This window comes from Platalea leucorodia (genome assembly GCF_965183815.1).
Source record: "Platalea leucorodia genome assembly, chromosome: 2".
Classification (NCBI taxonomy): domain Eukaryota; kingdom Metazoa; phylum Chordata; class Aves; order Pelecaniformes; family Threskiornithidae; genus Platalea; species Platalea leucorodia.
In genome coordinates, this window is record NC_138824.1 from 121,166,429 (window position 1) to 121,184,467 (window position 18,039).

Consider the following 18,039-nt stretch of genomic DNA (forward strand, 5'->3'; position numbering starts at 1 on the left):
GGTACGCAAGTGCCCTCCCTCGTGTTCGTACGTGTTCTCGTAAACTGAGATTTCAGACAAGCGAGTGAAGACATACTTCGGTTTTATTGTTGTTTAGGCATGGATAGAAACATTAATTCTTTTGCACTCTTGGTTCTTGAAACGTGCCTATAGTGAACTCGGAGCAGCGAAAAACCCGGCTCCTAGGATCGACGCTTTAAGGTGCATAGGAGATCTAGCAGAATCCCAAAAGGTGAGGAGGTGGTTTTATTCCTTTTTCGTAGCTGTGGAAGTTGAAGGCCTTTTTTTCTTCTCCTCTCCCCTGTATTCCCCAGACAGCGCTATGAACGTGTTCAGCCCTTCCCTATGCTTCCCTCCTGATCTCTGGAGGTTCCTTCTCTGTATTTCAGAACTATTTGTAGTGCTATAAACAAAGACAGGCGGCGTTTGCACGCTCCTTCACAGGACTCGGTTACAACTTCTCCTGTTCAGAGTCACGCCCGCTGCAGGTTTTTTTAAAAAATGTGTATCACTTGGCAGTGTTCTCACACCAAAAGAAAAAGATATATTTGTATATAAAGTAACTTTTTTGTGTGTTCACATTTTATTTTGGAAAAACAGGTGTTTAAAAATTTTAGAATTTTTTTAACAAAATTCTAAAAAGAAAAAAATCACAATATTTACAGAGATAACAGAATGGCTTAGCCATGCAAAACAAATTACTTTGGTTTTTTCCCCCATTTTACTTTGGTTTAAATATTGACCAAGATTATAATTTTTTTTCTTTTCGCCAAATAAAACAGTAACAAATCAAAGTTTAGAGGCATGTAACAGGATTTCCCTCTAACAGTTTATACAGCGTAGAGTTTATAGGACATCTTATGTATTTAATCCATGCCAATGCACTACAGGAAGCTTTTATTAAGACATCAGTCACTACTGCCCAGACATTTAACATTTTACAAATTTACAAGTAACAGTGTTTTCTTCCCCCTAAATAATGCAAAAGTGGCAAAATACATTTCCTAACGTCCATCTTTTTCTTTTTATTTATTTATTTATTTATTTTTGCCTACCAGTCTATAAAAACTTACTTTTTCCCTGGATACCTGTAAATGGAGCCCCGATGTTCTGCTTGCTCTGCCGTTCCCTTCCAGCCAAGCTGCCTGGCGCGCTCTTCCAGGAGCTAACCTTCCGCGCAAGATGAAGCTTCTCCCCCGTAAGTACAACCTTCTATTGGCCATTTACCCGAAAACGTTTTCTTATCAGTACCATTCTAAAAATTCCCTCCAGCATAAAACATGTTTATAAAGTTACAAACTTGAATGTAACTAAAGATACATAGACATTTCATTGTTACAATTATATGTACTGTTTGATAAATTAGGTACCAGTTAAAAACACTAAAATTATCTCAAGGTGCATTCAATATCTGTAGCATAGTTAACAAAAACACACAAAAAATATATATATATTCTATTCTTGTGGGAAAAAAATGCAGCTTTGATATGACCACTCTTTAAAAAAAGTTTCCAATTCTGACTTGTATCTTTCTGAAATGAAGAAAAAGTACAGTACTTTAAGGCAGCGGATAACATAAAGGAATCAAAATTAATCCCGAATTCCAGTTCCTTATCCTAATTCTAACATGAAAGATGACTGATAACGTATCAATAACACGTGTGTCTTGCTCTAGAAGAAAAGGATTATTAGCCACCGTCTGTCCGTAGGCCAGGAATTTTTCATTGTGTTCCTTGCTCAATACCCAGCCTTCTCCGTGGAAACTCATAATTCCCTTTCTGGCTGTTTAGCTTTGCATGGGTTTTTAAATGTTCACTTTTATTAACAATGCGGTTTATTCTTGTCACAGCTGTCACCCTTCCTCTTTACTGTGATTTCAAAGAATGAAAAAGGAGCTTGACATTTTCCTTTAAGACAATCTTACACTCTAGGTACTCGCTACAAAGCAGAGGCTTCACGGATAACAATCGGAATTAGACATGTACCTGCTCAAAGGGTGTCGTAAAAACAACTGAAATAAAACCATTACACTATACATCAGATTAACAGCAACTCCCAGAACAAAGCCTTACAGTGTATAAAAATAGCTACGTAAAAAATTTACATAAAGGCAAACAAAAAGAAATCTTCAGTGCAGACATTTACAAAAAAATATTTCAAACAGAACACAACATGGTGACCTATCATCATGGCTGTGGCCCAAATTAGTTTGTGGGGTTTTTTTAGCTTGAGATAATTGTGTCTAAAATCCCTTTGAAAACTTGGTAGTATGATCTGTTTAATACTTGAACCATGAATAGCTGTCACTTCTTTGTATATGTTTAAATACAATCCACGTTCATGCTTCAATTGGTCTATATGTATTCTCTGAAAACAGGAAAGATAAAGCCAGTTAAACATTTATAAATATGTTAAGCAGAATAACTACTTAATATCTAACCTTCCAATACAACAGCTACACAAACAGCACTTTCTTCTGCCGTTCAATGATGAGAATACTTTCTTTCACGATAAGAATAGCTGTTGCAGTATCGTTCCTGGTAAATCCACTAAGTTTATCTGGTAAGTAATGGATTTATGGATAAGCTTTCCTTTATGTAGATCTACTGATCTGGAGAACTAAAACGATTAGAGTAAAAGATTGCACTGAAGGCACGCGGTGTTATTTGGACTCTGATGTCAGTAAATACCCTCAGCTACCTTCAGCTCCATCTCATCACCTCAGTATTGCAGGAGGTACCAGGTCCAGGAAAAAAATACAAAACAAGCCCTCACCAAAACGACTACAGAATTTCCCCATAGAATCGGCCGGAGAAATGCTGCGTATTTACCATGCAACTTTTTCAAGATCCAAATTTATTTTCCACTTTTAAAATCCTTCTTAGGGCGTAATATTGGTATTCCCAATTCCCTCTTTCAAACTGGTAAAACAGTGATATGGCTACCGAAGCGCATACAGCAATGCTCCATCTCTTTATATAATATATAATCATTCTACCTAGTGAATTCTGAATATTTAGTGCAAAAATAGTGCCTTGTGCTTTAGAATTTCAGACAATACTAACATGGAAATTATTAAGAGACCTGTCTTTATTTAAATAAGAAACTTCTTTTATCTAAATAGGAAATGTAATTCCACTCACAACGCACCACCACTGAACACCTACTACTTTCGTCTTTAAGAACAGCTGATAACTAACTCAAGAAACCGCGATATGGGTGGCTGGTTTCCACACTGTTGTGCTACCAAGGTGTGAATTTAAAATGGCCTTGGCTGGTCAGAAAAACGGCCTACGCCCCTGCTTTGGGGACTAGGGCGAGAGATGCAGCGGTGGCACCCAGAGGCGCAGCAGCGTGTATATACATGTGAACACCGGGTGGTGCTCTTGGTGCTCGGTAATGCTCCTCTAATTCCTACCAGGACTTCTGCGTCTACCCAATTATTTGTATACAGTTTATTTTATATAGATTCCCAGTTGGGGAAACCTTCATACCTGCTGCATTGTCACCAACTTAACATACAGTGTCTCCTTCCAGGATAAAACTGATAATAGTATGAGTATGTGAAATCTTGAGTAAAAGAACGATGATGTTCTAAGGAAAGTTTCATGCCTCTTGCAGTGATGATGCATTAAGCTGACCGAGGACTTAGAAACTTGCTTCCAGTAAGGGAAGAAGGTTCCTCATAACTCAAAACCTTCTAAACCATACCTAAACATACTCTTCATATACATACATACACACATACACACCCCTCCCCATATACCACAGTCACGTATTACACAAATTTATATCTTCATTTCCCCAAGTATACGGATTAAAATAAAGCCAAGTACTACGTTCTGTCTAAATGTCAGGCTTCTTTAACATGTGCGTATGCAGGTATGAATTCTTAACTGGCCGGGGGCTTGAGTCTGTCTGTCCTAATACCACGCCACTTGACATCGCTCCAGTGCCTAACCTCTGGAAGGGGAGCACGACTCCCGGCTGCCGCTGCGATCGCTAGGCGCAGGTCACTGGAGAGGAATGGTGGACAGAGAGATGTCAAACGCTGCAATACGGAACGCTTACCTGGAATGATGACTGACACATTTTGTTTCTTAAGTTTCAGATTTATGATTGTTTTCTTCTAGTTTTTTGTTTTCTTCTATATTTCCAAGATCTTTGTCTACATGTTTTGATGCTGTCCTATAATGAAAAATTAAGGTCATTTTTACATGTCTACAGCATTTTGTTCCACCCTCACGTTAACACCACTGTCTCCACCCCTCTTGGAAATACACGTTCTTACAGTTCTGGTCTGAGCAGAGCAACAGGCTCGCATATGTCTGTAAAGAGACCAACAGCACCAGTTCCCCCACTGGAGGCAGTACCGCAGGACGTATCGCAGTGGGGCTCTGCGTGTGTGGTTTACGTCTTGAGGAATTCGGAATCGTTCTGAGCCAGCAGACATTTAGTAAGGTTAAACCAGTTGTGCAGATCCATGTTTCTTGACAAATTAATTGTGTAGGTTGTTTCAATAAACAAGAGTTTGCTTTAAGGCGTACTAAAACGTTACAAGTGTGGCTAAGATATCTTGATCAACATAGCAATCTTTTGTGTACTTGTAGTAATTGACTTTCAGAGCCCGTGCCAAAGAGGAGCTCTTTAACTGTGAAGAAATTAATGAAAATTCTGGCAACACTGAAAAAACCCTCTCTGGCTTCCAGACCTGTGCTGGCTATGACTGACAAGCTTTGGGTAAAGAAGAGGTTGCGTAAATGTTTGAGGCGGAAAAAAAAGAGGTATGCCGTGTTGAAAATAGCAGGTCTTCCTTAATGCAAGTAGTGGAGATGCATTAATGAGTTAAGTGCTTAGTTTAGCTTAGCACAATAAAACCACTAAGCCATTCATTTAACGTGTGAGAAGCCTCACTGTCTGCCAAGGTGAAAGATTCCTGCAGTGCTGCGATAACATTTTGAAGGCTGCGATTTTTAAAATGTAAATGGGCAAATGTGTTTGAGTGGGACAGAGTAAATCCCTTGTGTCAAAGCAGATTATTGTATATGCATTTTCTCTACGGATAATTTGTTTCCCCTACAGAAGAGTAACGTCTGTTGCGACAGATTTGTGCATATGCTCACCCTTGCTTTAGGGTAAAGACCCGTAGTGACACCGACTTGCAAAATACAATGAAGACACAGGTTAGCAAGATAGTGTGACATGTCACGCCGACACCATGCAGGTATGTACCTCCCAAAACCGCTGATCTGAATATTTGCTAGTGGAGCGTTTCTGTGCACGTCCTCCATCTGAGCAAAGGCCGCTAGCGGTGCCTGAGCTACGTCTGCCCTGAGGTGGAGCAGCCTTGACCGGTGCAGTTAAGAGAGTACAGTTTAGTTCTTGTCTCGGAAGAGCTGCTGATGGGGTGCAAACGCACCCAGCCCTCGGCGCCTCTGGGAGCGCTGCCGAAATGCCGCTCCCCGGGCTGGGGAGCAGCGTGCGAGGTGGAGTGCCGGGGGCCTGGGATTACACTGAACGGGACCATTCTAAAATCTTCTGGGTTTCAGAGTAGGTTATTTTCCGAGTGGCTATAAGTTTTAATGTTTCAAAGCTGCATTTACCTTTTCCTACTGGTTTTAGAGTGCCTCTGTTACGTTTGCGTGGCTGACAGCAAGGTGTCTGTGCTGACAACCCACTTATGGCAAAGATCCAAACTTCTGCTTACCACAGGCCAATTTTATTTTTAAAATGCTGAGATTATGTCACAAAAAAGTAACTCATTCTACAGTGGTAAATTTCTGTTGTGCAGTAACTTTCTACTTTCTTCTGGTATTCAAAACCTGAAACACGTGATGTGCACAGAAGGAAAGGATCTAAGATGCAATGAAGAAGAAAATTCAGTGCTTTGGTAGAGATTGACCTTCTGTGACCGTAATAACCTTTCACAAATCTCTCTAATCCTAGTAAAAAAGAAACAAACAAATCCCTTAAAAATGAGAAAAAAATTTTTTCTTTAAATTAAAAAAATGTTTGTTTTAGGTAGAGCACAGGATTTGGTTTGTCATATGGCTGATGAGTCTTTTCCATAAATAAGTCTTACAAAATTGGAGACAGTAGGAAAAGAGATGGAAAGCTGAAACAATCTGGACTCGGGCAATTACCTGAGCTGAAACAAGTTGGAGGCGAGAAAGCAGCATCACGCACGTCTGCCCTCGCGTAACCGCTTGCGTCTGCTCTTGGAGACGAGAGTGGACTGGATGGGCTATTGGCATGGCTCAGTGTGATCCTTTATTTTTTTTTTTTGGCCTCTTATCAAGAGTTTTACAGTGCCCAAAGCAGACTGGATTTCACATGAGCTGGCACTTAACAGCAGAGGGGCTGTAACTGGCATTACGGTCTTTGAGTAGGTTAAAATTGTTCAATGACTAAAGCTGGGAGGTTCTGCAACGTGAACCGGTTTTGATTTTTAAAGTGTCCAATTTTAGTTCAGCATTCAATGAAAACTGTTCCCCTCACTAAACGTCACCTCTATTTTCCTAAAGCCAAAATGGGTGAAAAAGGGAGATTTAAAAGGCAGGCAATCCAGAACTCTTTTGGAGGACAGTATATACCACTTGCTTGAAATGAGAGCAGCAGCAGTTTCTCATGTCTGACAACCAGATGGATTTAGATTCTCGGTGCCTGAGACGGAAACAGAGCAGGTTAGTTCTGGTGGTCTGGTGATCTTGCTGTTTGTTTGTTTGTTTGTTTTTTCCCCCAAATACTGATACCTAGGCAGATTCACCACCTCAGCATAAGCAATACTGCTGCCTTTTTTAGTGCTATCTAAATCGTGTTGTTAAAAGACAGAAGAGTAATTTTGCACTGGGTTGCAGCAGTGCGATCCATTGGCAGTGCTCTGCCAACAGCAGAGGAATAGGTGACCCTGGCACAGCACCAATCTTCAGGGCTCGAGAGATGCGGCCTGGGTTTGTACCAGAGAAATGGCTCAAAGCATGGCTTCCAGCGCTTCCTGAGGCGACCTCAGGCACAGGACAAATGGTCCTTGGCCAGCTTAACGTTCAACACCAGTTGTTCCTTACTTTTTTGGTGCATTAACTACTGTCAGCTTGCTCCGCTTGCAGCTCAAGAGCCACTTCCTGATGACCTCTGAGCAGCGGGGCAACGTGGTCCGGATGGACGGAAATATTCCAGAGGATTTGCTGGAAAGGGCAAGACGGCCCGCTTTGCCCGGGCCATCTCACACACTGGAACATTATCTCCAGCTCCACCAACAAAGCCCACGCCTTAGCATGCTCTGGCCACATTGTTCTGAAGAGCAAGAAGTGGGTTGCACGAATACGAGTTTACTTATGTCTCTCAACTGTTTTTTTTAAATCCATTTGTAAAACATGGATCATTCTGAGCTCTTGCTAAAATTATGACTCATATTTTACATTTATCTATGCTTGCTCTTCAGCAAAATAATTATCCTCAGGGAATCCTAATCAAAATCTCTCTGTAAGCAGTACCAAAGTGAGGTTTTTAGTTTTCTTTGCAGAGTGTGTGTGTGCTGAGGGGCCGTTGTTTTCATGGATTTTGTTTAGATACTGTTCATAGCATTGTTTTTAATATAAAGACCATTTTCCATCTCACTTGTTTTGCCTGCTATAGAGTAAATACAGACTGCATAAAGATGACTCAAAAATTGTTGCTGGGTTTTAATTCCTGATTTCTTTTTTAATCTCCCAAGTCTAGGCCTCACCCTCAATACTGCATAAGGAAGGAAATCTGCAGTGCTTTTTGTCCTCGGTACCCAAGCCTGCGATAATGACAGGTAAGAGAATACTTGTAGGTGTAGCTCTGGGTGCTGAAGCAAGAGCCATGAATGTCATTAAAACCTGCATTACTTTTGAAAGGCATGTTAGACACTCAACTGCACTGTTGCGTAAGACTTGCTAGGAGCTAATGGTCTTATACATCCAAATCTGGATCAATTGCAACCTCTTCCTATTTACCCCAATCTTGCCTTCCACTAATTATTTTCAAATGTCCATCAGTAGGAGAAAAGGCAGAGATATTAAAAAAATATTCCAGTCATCAAGAAATGAGTGACCATTGTTTTATCTGTGCCACTTTTATAGAAGTTTTGTGACATGAACTGACACTTCAGAGGTGTCTGTAACTTTGTCTTTTCTCTGGAAGGGAATTGCACGAAAACCAATACAAATGCTGAGTCTTGTTCCAAACATACAGCAAGTTTCCTACATTTTTGGCCTGCCGCGTTTGGATTCATATGCTAGTTTCCTATGAAGTATCAGAAAAGCAGAACTGTTATGCTTCAAGTGTTCCGTTTCAGAGACACTAGCAACATTCTTGATTAATCTGACCTAAGAAGAATTTCAAGAGTTTGATGTTCTCTGAGGATGAACAATCTTGAGACTGCTGCTGTGCTTCAATTTGCCCAGCTGAATTTTCCCTCACTGCATTTTAAACCACTTTAACCTTGATCTAGCCTCATGTGACTTCAGGTTTGTGCACCTCCAAACCCAAGCAGCAAAAATGGGACAATAGTCCAATCCACATGCAAAATTTCCATGCCTAAACAACAGGGGTACAGGGTGCTGCGTGCATTATTTTCTTTCTAAACCTTTAACTTGTGCTGTACTCTCCGCTGTTTCTGGCTAGGTGAAAATTTCATGTATGAAGGATTTACTGAAGGCGGGTGTCCTAGAATCACTTGACTGAGGTGTGACACACAAATTTTGGAAAGATTCTGAAGTGGTAAGTTATATTCTGTTCGGTGCAACTTAGTTTAAAATATCTTTTTTGGAAAAAGGAGGAATCTGTAGAAAACAAGTCTTTGGCCTTCTGCTCAGATGAAGGAGAAACATAGCATGCTGGGGTAGGTAGCCTCAGCTCTTTATTCGAGAGGGGGCTGCTTGCAGGATGCGGAATACAGATGAGTCCCTGATTTATGGGATAATAGTCACAGTGAAAAGAATATGTGGCAATAATCAGCTTTTGCATCAAGTGGAGCTGAGGCAGTGAATAACTATACAAGTGATTTACTGTGAATATATTCCAAGGCTACAAGTATAATTCCTACTTAGTGTGGATGACAAGACAATAGAAGATTATACAAACCACAACACCAATAATGAAAAAAAGTAATGTTTTTCTTGCCTCGGCAGACTTGGAAAGTTCTGTGCTGCTGCCTTCTCAGACTTTCCTTTGGCGTCACTTTGGGGATAGAGATTAGGTGAGTTACTGTTCAAGGGTGGGTTCAAAAAATAACTACTAACACTGTTGGCCTGTATGGAGATGGAGGGGTTGTGATTAGACACGTTGTGTCTAAAGGTGTAAGATGCTTTTTGCAAGGTCTACTTTGATTTCTAGGCTACAATTTGTGCTGAAAACTTTGTCAGAATAGGTACTGACACTCTGCTTGCGCTTGCAAGTACGGCGCGCAGAAAGCAGGGAGGATAACTACAGATCAACTTAAATATATGCTGAGAACAGGAGATTGTCAGTGATGATGCATCAGTTAAGGGTTTCAGAGGCCAGCAACCATGTATCAAATATGAAGACTATTACTTAACTATAAAGGGATTTTTACTTTGTTCCCAGTGAACCTGTCTAATCAATTCTAGCTCTAATTTTTACTCTAAGCTTGCAGAAGAGAAGTTGAGCATGAGGAAAAGAAGTGTTGTCCATTTAGAATATGCTGTATCCTATCTTTGAGGCTGAAAAAGTTATCTTAACTCGTAAACTCATCTCAGCAAAGGACATGCTATATTCCAAGATTTGTGTTAGCTCTCCCCACGCTACATAATGGTACAAAAAAGATATGTCACCTTCTCTGCCCTCCCTATACTCAAACCACCTCTTCCAGAAAAACCCAAACCAGTGAATCAGTTTCATGATTCCACGTTTTCACATTCAAAAGGAAAGACAAAAGAAAATTATTCTAGACATTACTACACTAGTAGCAAACTGTGGGAGGAGGAGCTCAATGTTATTAGTACTTTTTCATCTCTACCACAAGAAGCATAAGCTTTGCAAAAAATACTTTTTTTTCCCTGTATAGTATCTGAATGTGGCTCTGTGCTTGGGTAATTTATAGCAATCCCTTATTTGAAAAACTTCCAAAACCTGCTCAGTTATGGCTGGAATAAAATCCTTATGTATTATCCAAAAAAGAGTATTTGCAAGCAGATGGAGAATTCCTTGTTGTACTTTCACATCAATGAAAACACATTTGTTCATAGTAAAATCCCACTGGTACATTTTAGATCTCATTTGATCTAATTTTAATAAAAGGTCATAGAAAGAACAACTGAACTTTAAGATTGCTTCTGTACTGATTTGTGCATGTTATGCGTAACTACCTTCATCTTCCCCGCTAAGAAGCAGCTGTAAGGAAACCTGCAGAGAGCAAGCCTGCCCTCAGTTCCCCCTGGAGACAAAGGTACGGGGATAAGGCCAAATGGCATACAGTCATGGCCATCTTTAAAAGGATGGAGAAACATGGTTACTTTTTGAGATCATCTAGTTTATTTCCTAAAGTGAGCCCGTGTGATAATAAACTTGAAAGCAAGCAGGACTCACTGGCAAATCCTGTTTTATGCCTAGGATGGCTAAAACGTATTGATTTGGAGGATAGCTTCTAGTTTTTCAGTAACACAAGGTCTATCTTTACCAATTTTACTTCAGAGATCTCAAAGTATATATGAACAAATGAATTAAGGATCTCTCCTCTCCCTGAGATGGTTTAGACTTATTCTGTAATTTATTCCATTTTTAAAGCAAACTAGCTACCCAACTTCTATATGAAGACAGTTTCTAGTACCAGTAAAGCCACACAGAGGCAACATCCCGCAGTTAAGTAGCAGGGACTATGTTTAAATGCAAGAATCAGCACAGACTTGGCTGTCAGGAAACAGAACCTCCTTACAGGTGATGATCTATGAAAAGTCTCAGAGTCCCACCTCCAGGAGCTGTGGTCTGTTAAGCATTAGCACAAGCTGATCAGAGGTAACAGGTTTCCTTTCTCTATTAAATGCACCTACTGCACTTTCTCTATTAAATGCACAACTTTTCCCCACTCAGACTACTGGAATGCTGCAGGAAGGAAAACAGGTAAGCATACATTTCCACTTATGATTTTTTTTTTTCAATTTAGTAACAAGTTTTCTATAAATTCTTACTTTGATTTCTTCACATAGAGCCAGTAGACAACACCTGCAACCAGAGCAGCCAGCAGAAGACCAACTACAATCCCCACTATTAGCTTTGCCTGGTCATTAACCTTTTCGCTATTGTCATCTGAAGCAAAGAAGAAAAAGTTAATGAGGTGACCTATGATAAAGTAAAGCATTATACCACTTCTAAAACATTTCCATCAGAAACAAGAAAGGGGTCAGAAAGTAAAAATTAAAAAAAAAAAAAAAGTAGGCATTGTTCTTAAAAACACATTTAAAGCTTCCAGAAAGTCACGTTCTTAGTCAATCAGGGCACTAGCTATTTCAAATCAAGTCCAGCTTTGAGGGACTGTGGAAATTGTTCAGTGACACTGCACAGGTCTTGAAATGAGACAATCAACAGAAAGGGTTATGCAGATAGAAAACCATACATACCATTTCTATCCTCTGGCTCATCGTATTCTGGAATACTTACTGAAATGAAAAATGTTAAAATTAAATTAAAGACAAAATGTGTTATACGTGAACGTCACCTTTAATTGCCTCTTTACAGCAATGACAGAAACACTGAAACTTAATGCAGTGTTTGCCAAACAGCAAGGTAATTAATCTTATCTTTAAGCAGAAGTCTTTCCTTTGTAACTATAATATATCCAAATGAAGAATCTTATTCCAAACCTGTAATATTAATCTTAGAAATATTTCTGACTGAGTATTTCTGTGCTACCCTTCAACAAACTGTAGCTTCTCACCACCTTTAATCATTGAAAAGTGACATTTGATTAAAGCCCAGTATAGCTGATTTCTGTTCTGAATCAAGTCATGCCAGTAATAACAAACTGGAGTCTGGGGACTAAAAGACGATGGTAATGTAGTAATAAATAAAGACTTTCGTCTTCGTAAATAATGTATTATTTTGCAATATTATTGTACTATTACATTGTAATATTATTTTGTAATATTATTTACAAAAGTAAATAATATTTATTATTCTAATATTCTATTCTACAAAAGTAAATAATATACTGCATACATGAGACAGCTAGCCAAGAAAGTCATGAACGCTAGGTGACTTCATCCAGAAAGCTATCAATAAATTTTATGTACCACTGATCCAGACTGGATTTACAATTGCTTGCCTTAAGACAAAAAGATTAAATACCTTAGTATCAACATTACTATGCAGACCTACTCTTCATATGAGCGTGAAGTGGGGGTACTTTGTGTGAAACTACAACTGTAAGGAAATGGTCTTTAGAAGACACTCACTGGCAGAGACGTTCAGGGAGGTCACAGTCCTTTCTAGCTCATTTTCTGCAATGCAAGTTAAAGTCACATTTTCCTCGGGAGCAATTACAATTTTACTGGAAAATTTTCCATTAACGTATTTGGTCTCCTCTGTCTGAAAAGGTAAAAAACGAAGATTAGTATCCTTGAAAAATGCAAAGAGCAATGCATGCATTACCTATATTACACACTGCAAAAGTTCAGAGGGAAGTAACTTTCAACTAATATTTCAGCTTTCCTAACGATAAAAATAATGCATTATTTTATTGAATGGTAACGTGACTATTTGCAAGAAAACACTTTGGCCAAGATATCCAGTTATAGCTACATTTTGTATAGTGTGCACTGTAAGATCACTGATAAAGAGGCATTTTTGAGAAAGTTCACCACATTCCGTATTTGCTTTGGTTTCTTTCAACTATTTAAAAAATATTCCAAGTAACAAAATTCTTAAAGAAAACCCAAACCCAAACTTCAAAGTTCTCATTTCTTTCCATCTTGCTGTTTTTCACTTATGTCTTTATAAGGAAAATAATCACTGTAAGTTTTCCACTTTCTGGCATTCCACACTTGTTTCCACACTAAGCATTATTTTGCCACGCTACATGTGTTTAGTAGTACCTGCAGTATCTGTGCTGTAATAGTGAAGTTGTTCCCTACATTTGCTGTACATCATTCTTAGATTAATACAATGCCCAGAGAAAATTATTTTCAGTCATTTATATAGCTTCAAGACAATTCCTGCCCTATAACTTCAAGTGAATGGACAAATTTGACAGCTATACATAATATGTATAGGATTAAAGTAAGACCTAATGGAGTAATGAAATCTCCAGGAGCACTGGGCATTGTACTTCCAGTCTCTGACTGCTCGTATAGATGTCGCATTTATTTTTCCTGCTAAGGCAAAATGTGGCAATGCTTTGCATGTGATTTGGTAATCAACATGAAAATACGTCAGTTTGCTTATTTGCCAGGTATTCTTCCTGCTGCATATGGGTACTCCTTATTTCTCCCCCAGGATGACGACATTATGGTTCTGTTTCCAGTGAGAAACAAGTATAACCGTACAAAAACAACTGTAAAAATTAGGATGAAAATGGCGAAGCCCATAAGGAACTACACTGACTGTATTTTCTGACTTGTACTTGCCACATTTCATTACATTTCACACAGTTAATGCCTACATCAAGTACCCATTTGCTTTCTAATGCAAGTTCTATAGTTCCATCATTATTTGTAAATTCTTTATGCAATGGCAAAATCACCACATTACCCAAATAAAATTACTAAGTACCCTCACTTAAAAATGCATATTTCATTTGCCATCTTTTCTTTTTCCTTCCAGCTTCGGCTTGCAGCCAGTGGATCTTCTGTGCCTTCACCTGCTCTATTCAAAAGACCTTTATCATCAGAAATCATCCATGTAAGTACCATGTAGCTACAGCTACCACTTAACCTTCTCTTAGATAAATGAAATAGACTTAGTTTCTTCAGTCTCACTGCCTGGGAAATGTTCCTTGATTTTAAATCGCATCTCCTGTGCGCTATCTTTTGATGAATAAAGTAATAAGAAAGATACTTGCTTTATTTATGATGCTTCCACTACCAGTAACTGTCCATTGCACTGCTGGTTTGGGGAAACCTTCCACATGGCAGACAATTGTTTTAGACATTTTGTTTGTGTTGGTTTTCTTTGTCATTTTGATTTGAGGTTTTCCTAGAAGAACAATATTACAGTTAACCATTTTGTTTGAAAAGGGCAATTAATAATCATACCTATCTGCTCCCTTACCTTCCACAATAAGTTTAAGTGTCTTTCTTTTCTTTAACCCTTCGACCTCCTGTAGAGTAGTTTCACAGATGTAGTTTCCAGCATCTTGATACTGGAGACTTGAAAATGATGGACTTGTTTGCATTCTGGTGTTGTCCTGATAAAAGTAAGGAGTTAATCTCTGAATTCTAACTCAGAATACATTAACCTCTGAATTACAAATGCGACTACTATCAACAGAATTTTTCACATGCTTTGGTAGATTAGAGCCTCACTCTTAAAGCGCTCCCCCATTAATAACTACATTTGAATAGCTGACCGCAAGGTAACAGCATGAAAAGTGGAAACTACTGGAAGTTTATAAAAGCCACCTCCCTTCTTCTTGAACAACTTCACTTTCAAAGCAAGGGCACAGGTGCCATCAGTTGGTAGTTCTGAGCTTTTCTAGTGGGCTAGACAAGAACACGAGTGGTAAAAGCTGTTTGAGACACAGACAACGCTCCTGTAGGAACCAGGCTTATAAGATCAACATACGCGACTAAAAAGCCATCAGGTATCATTATTTTTAGTTTCCAGCAGTATAGGCTTAATTTAAACCCACCATCTATGATAGCGACCTTTTTCACCAGCCACTGAACACCAGTTGCTAACATCTGATCTCTCAACCTGCACTACCCTTTTATTGTGTTTATTGGAACCAAGACCAAGCTTGCCTCAGAGAAAACGATTAATGAATCCCAATTCCTCCAAATGGGCTTTCCTTCTAGAGGGATCTGATTCTCAAAAGGCCTTGTATAGACCATTTCAAAGAAGTTATGTTGGTTTTACAGCAGGCATTACTTCTCTCCATTTGAAAACTGAGCTGATAATGACAGCAACTGATTTTCAGTCATCAACTTGAGCCAGTAGCTCTCATTTTAGCAATGTGTGTAAGACTCATTTTAACAATATTCTTTAAAAAGCCCAATGAATGACTTCCTTCCTTCCTTCCAAAACACTGAAGTAGCAGCAGTAGTATGAAGAGGTGAACACTCAGATGAAGTGTGAAGTAGATGAATTACTGACCTTTATCCAAAACACCGTTGCGTTTCTACTAGAAGAAATCGTGCATGACACAGGCAGGGCCTCTCCAATCTGTTTTGTGACTTCTCCACTAGGAGTAAGCTGCAAATCCAAATCTGGGATAGAAAGAACATTCATCAAAAGTTCATCTCAGAATGCCTGGCCCATTTCAAAGGCTTACTAAGGAAAGAAAATGTGACTAATTGCACTCATTAAATTCAAGATTTCAGTTCTTCAATAAAATCTAAATCAATTTTACAAGTAAGGGAGAAGACAGAATTGTTCTAAAATAGGCACTGCAGAATATTCACGTTTTTACTGTAATTACAGGCTAAAAGGAAAGCAAAAACTCACTAATCGCTAGACAAATGGATACATTTTTTTACCTTGTACTGCTGAAAGAATGACAGAGGAGGTACAAGAAGCTGAAGGAGTACTTCACATAGCAGGATGTGCATCTTGAAAGGGGAAGCACAGACTGCTGTGAGGGTAGCTTGCTATGGGCCAGGCGGGCGCGTGTCTTCAGGGGAGGACTCGTGCAGGTGGGGACAGATTAACCTCAACAGTAAGTGTGGAGAAGAGGATAGGAGAATGAGGGGTAACTCTCTCAGATCTGATAAAACAAGTTGATTTTTATCCTCAGCATCTGGAGAGGATGAGGATGGTCAATACAGGGTGTGTGAGACATGATACTGAGTGAAGGGGCGAGGGGTCTGAATTATAGGGTTGGGGAGCTACACGCGAGGCCCTTTGATTTATTTGTTTTCATTTGCAACTTAAAAAGCCATTTTTGTATAACTCAGCGTCCAAGCTTTGCCTGACCTGTTTTGGCTCCAGGGAAATTGCGGAGTCAGTGATAGCTGTGTTTGACACAAGGCAGTGGGAGAGCCAGTAACAGAAAGGACAGGAAACACTGCTCTAGATTTTTCCTAGTATATGGATTTGGCAGGCTAGCAATTTCTTCTTCTTCAAAAAAAAAATCCTACACTGAAAGAAAACCAGAGTTTGCCAAGCTAAACCTCTATTTTGCTTCCCCTCTCACAGTGCCTTGCTTGTAAGCCAAGTTGCCTGGTTGAATGACTATCAGACATGCACACACACACAGACTCACATGGCGAGCCTGCACGATTTCATCACGAATACACTACGTGCTGGAAAAGGACTGCAAAAGATCCTTTTGGCTTTTAAGCAGAGTTTAAAAACAGCTTAAGGCAAAAATCACAGTTGGTAGGGGAAAGCGAAAATAGTGAGTTTTCCTTAACAAAACAGTGAACTTAGCTACTGGCTTCATTCAGTGGTTGCCCTGGGAACACCATTATAATTAAAGGCAGAACTTCAGGGAACAACTAGGGTCCATCCTGTACTATTAGTCTGCATTATTATCTGTGTTACAAGTCTAATGCCTGGTCCGAGAGGTCACGGGAACTGTACTTTGATCTGTGCATGAGTGAAGCAAAGATCTTTATGAAGAGATAAAATGCCATTTTGTTTCTGTATTCCTATGGGGATTTCTCCCCCTGCCTCCCCAAATGAGTAAATGCAACCCAACAAACAAGATACTCCAGATCTTACCATTGCTTCCACAGGGAAAAAACAAAAGGAAAAAGAAAAAAAAGAAGAAAAAGACAAGACTCAGCAAAGAGTATATATATATGTATATAGATTCAGGTGGTGCAGGGGATGCGTTTCTTCTTGCTCTGTTACTCTTGAGCACATACTACCAAGGCAGAGGGGTGGTTGAAGAAAAAACTAAGGTGGTTTTTGTTTTTTTTTTTTCCCCTCAGGGTGACTTTCCTTCAACATCTACTTAAACCTTTTGTTCTTTGAAGCAAGACAGCACCTCAAACCCAAGAGATCACCGAAGACCATACAGGAGGGATTCCTCTCACGTACGCCACAGGAGGCAGAAACTCATTACATTTTTGGCCTTCACCTCAAGCAAGAGTGACACTGAGCCCAGAGCAATCCTTCAACCCGGTCTTCCTCCAGGGTAGCAGGCCTGCACCCCCCGCCCCTCCCCTTTTTGTGGTATGACTGAGACTACAATCCCTCTGACACAGTGGTCTTGGTTGCTATAGAAGGTCAGGAAAATTTACAGTGTGCGAGATGAACTGCATAGCTCAGAGCAGTATTTGTAAGGTGATTTATGAGGCAAGTACAGAATTAAGCTACTGTTTAACATGGGATCCCCTCTAGGAACTCTATATAGAGCAATTTGATTTGGATTAATATTCTGCCACTTTATCTCTAGGGTCCACAAAGAAATGTGATGTAGATACTTTTACCTCTCAACTTATATGGTTGATTAGTAAATAATCTCTTCTTCGTACAGAAGTATGAGGAGAAAATATTTCTTGCATACAGAAGACTGGCAAAATTCATCTTCCTTGCCGTTGAAAGGAAAACTTTGTTGCAAGAATTTTCCATATATTTCCTGTTTGGCTTTGAAATGTTCTTCATAAACAAACCTCTCATCAGGCATCATTTTCAATATATACTAGCTCTTAATGTGGTCTCACTTGAAGTCTTGCATTGATTTCAGTGCTGTCTCTGCATACCAAGTAGCACAGGGAAGAGGCAAAGAATGCATTCTGCATGTATTACCACATCATGTGAGAGAGGTATGGAATTAATGCAGGGACGACTGGAGCAAACATTTCAGTTTTGAAACTCTATTGCACATATAGGACAGGCTCCCGGCATTTAAAGGAGGCCTCCGATGGAATACCGTGCTACGACTGGGGAAACTAC

General features: G+C 39.5%; 1 protein-coding gene across 1 annotated transcript in view; it reads right to left on the minus strand.

The window, feature by feature from the left end:
• Positions 1–2,134: 2,134 nt before the first annotated feature.
• ALCAM (activated leukocyte cell adhesion molecule) overlaps positions 2,135–18,039 on the minus strand; it is a gene marked incomplete at its 5' end in the record, with an annotated part of 120,409 nt that continues 104,504 nt past the window's right edge. Inside the window, 9 exons of the mRNA XM_082305157.1 lie at positions 2,135–2,367; positions 4,072–4,188; positions 9,148–9,204; positions 11,172–11,289; positions 11,601–11,639; positions 12,435–12,563; positions 14,035–14,172; positions 14,248–14,383; positions 15,292–15,404. Coding sequence (XP_082161283.1) covers positions 4,101–4,188; positions 9,148–9,204; positions 11,172–11,289; positions 11,601–11,639; positions 12,435–12,563; positions 14,035–14,172; positions 14,248–14,383; positions 15,292–15,404 — 818 coding nt within the window. The 3' untranslated portion in view covers positions 2,135–2,367; positions 4,072–4,100. The remainder of the gene's footprint in view (positions 2,368–4,071; positions 4,189–9,147; positions 9,205–11,171; positions 11,290–11,600; positions 11,640–12,434; positions 12,564–14,034; positions 14,173–14,247; positions 14,384–15,291; positions 15,405–18,039) is intronic.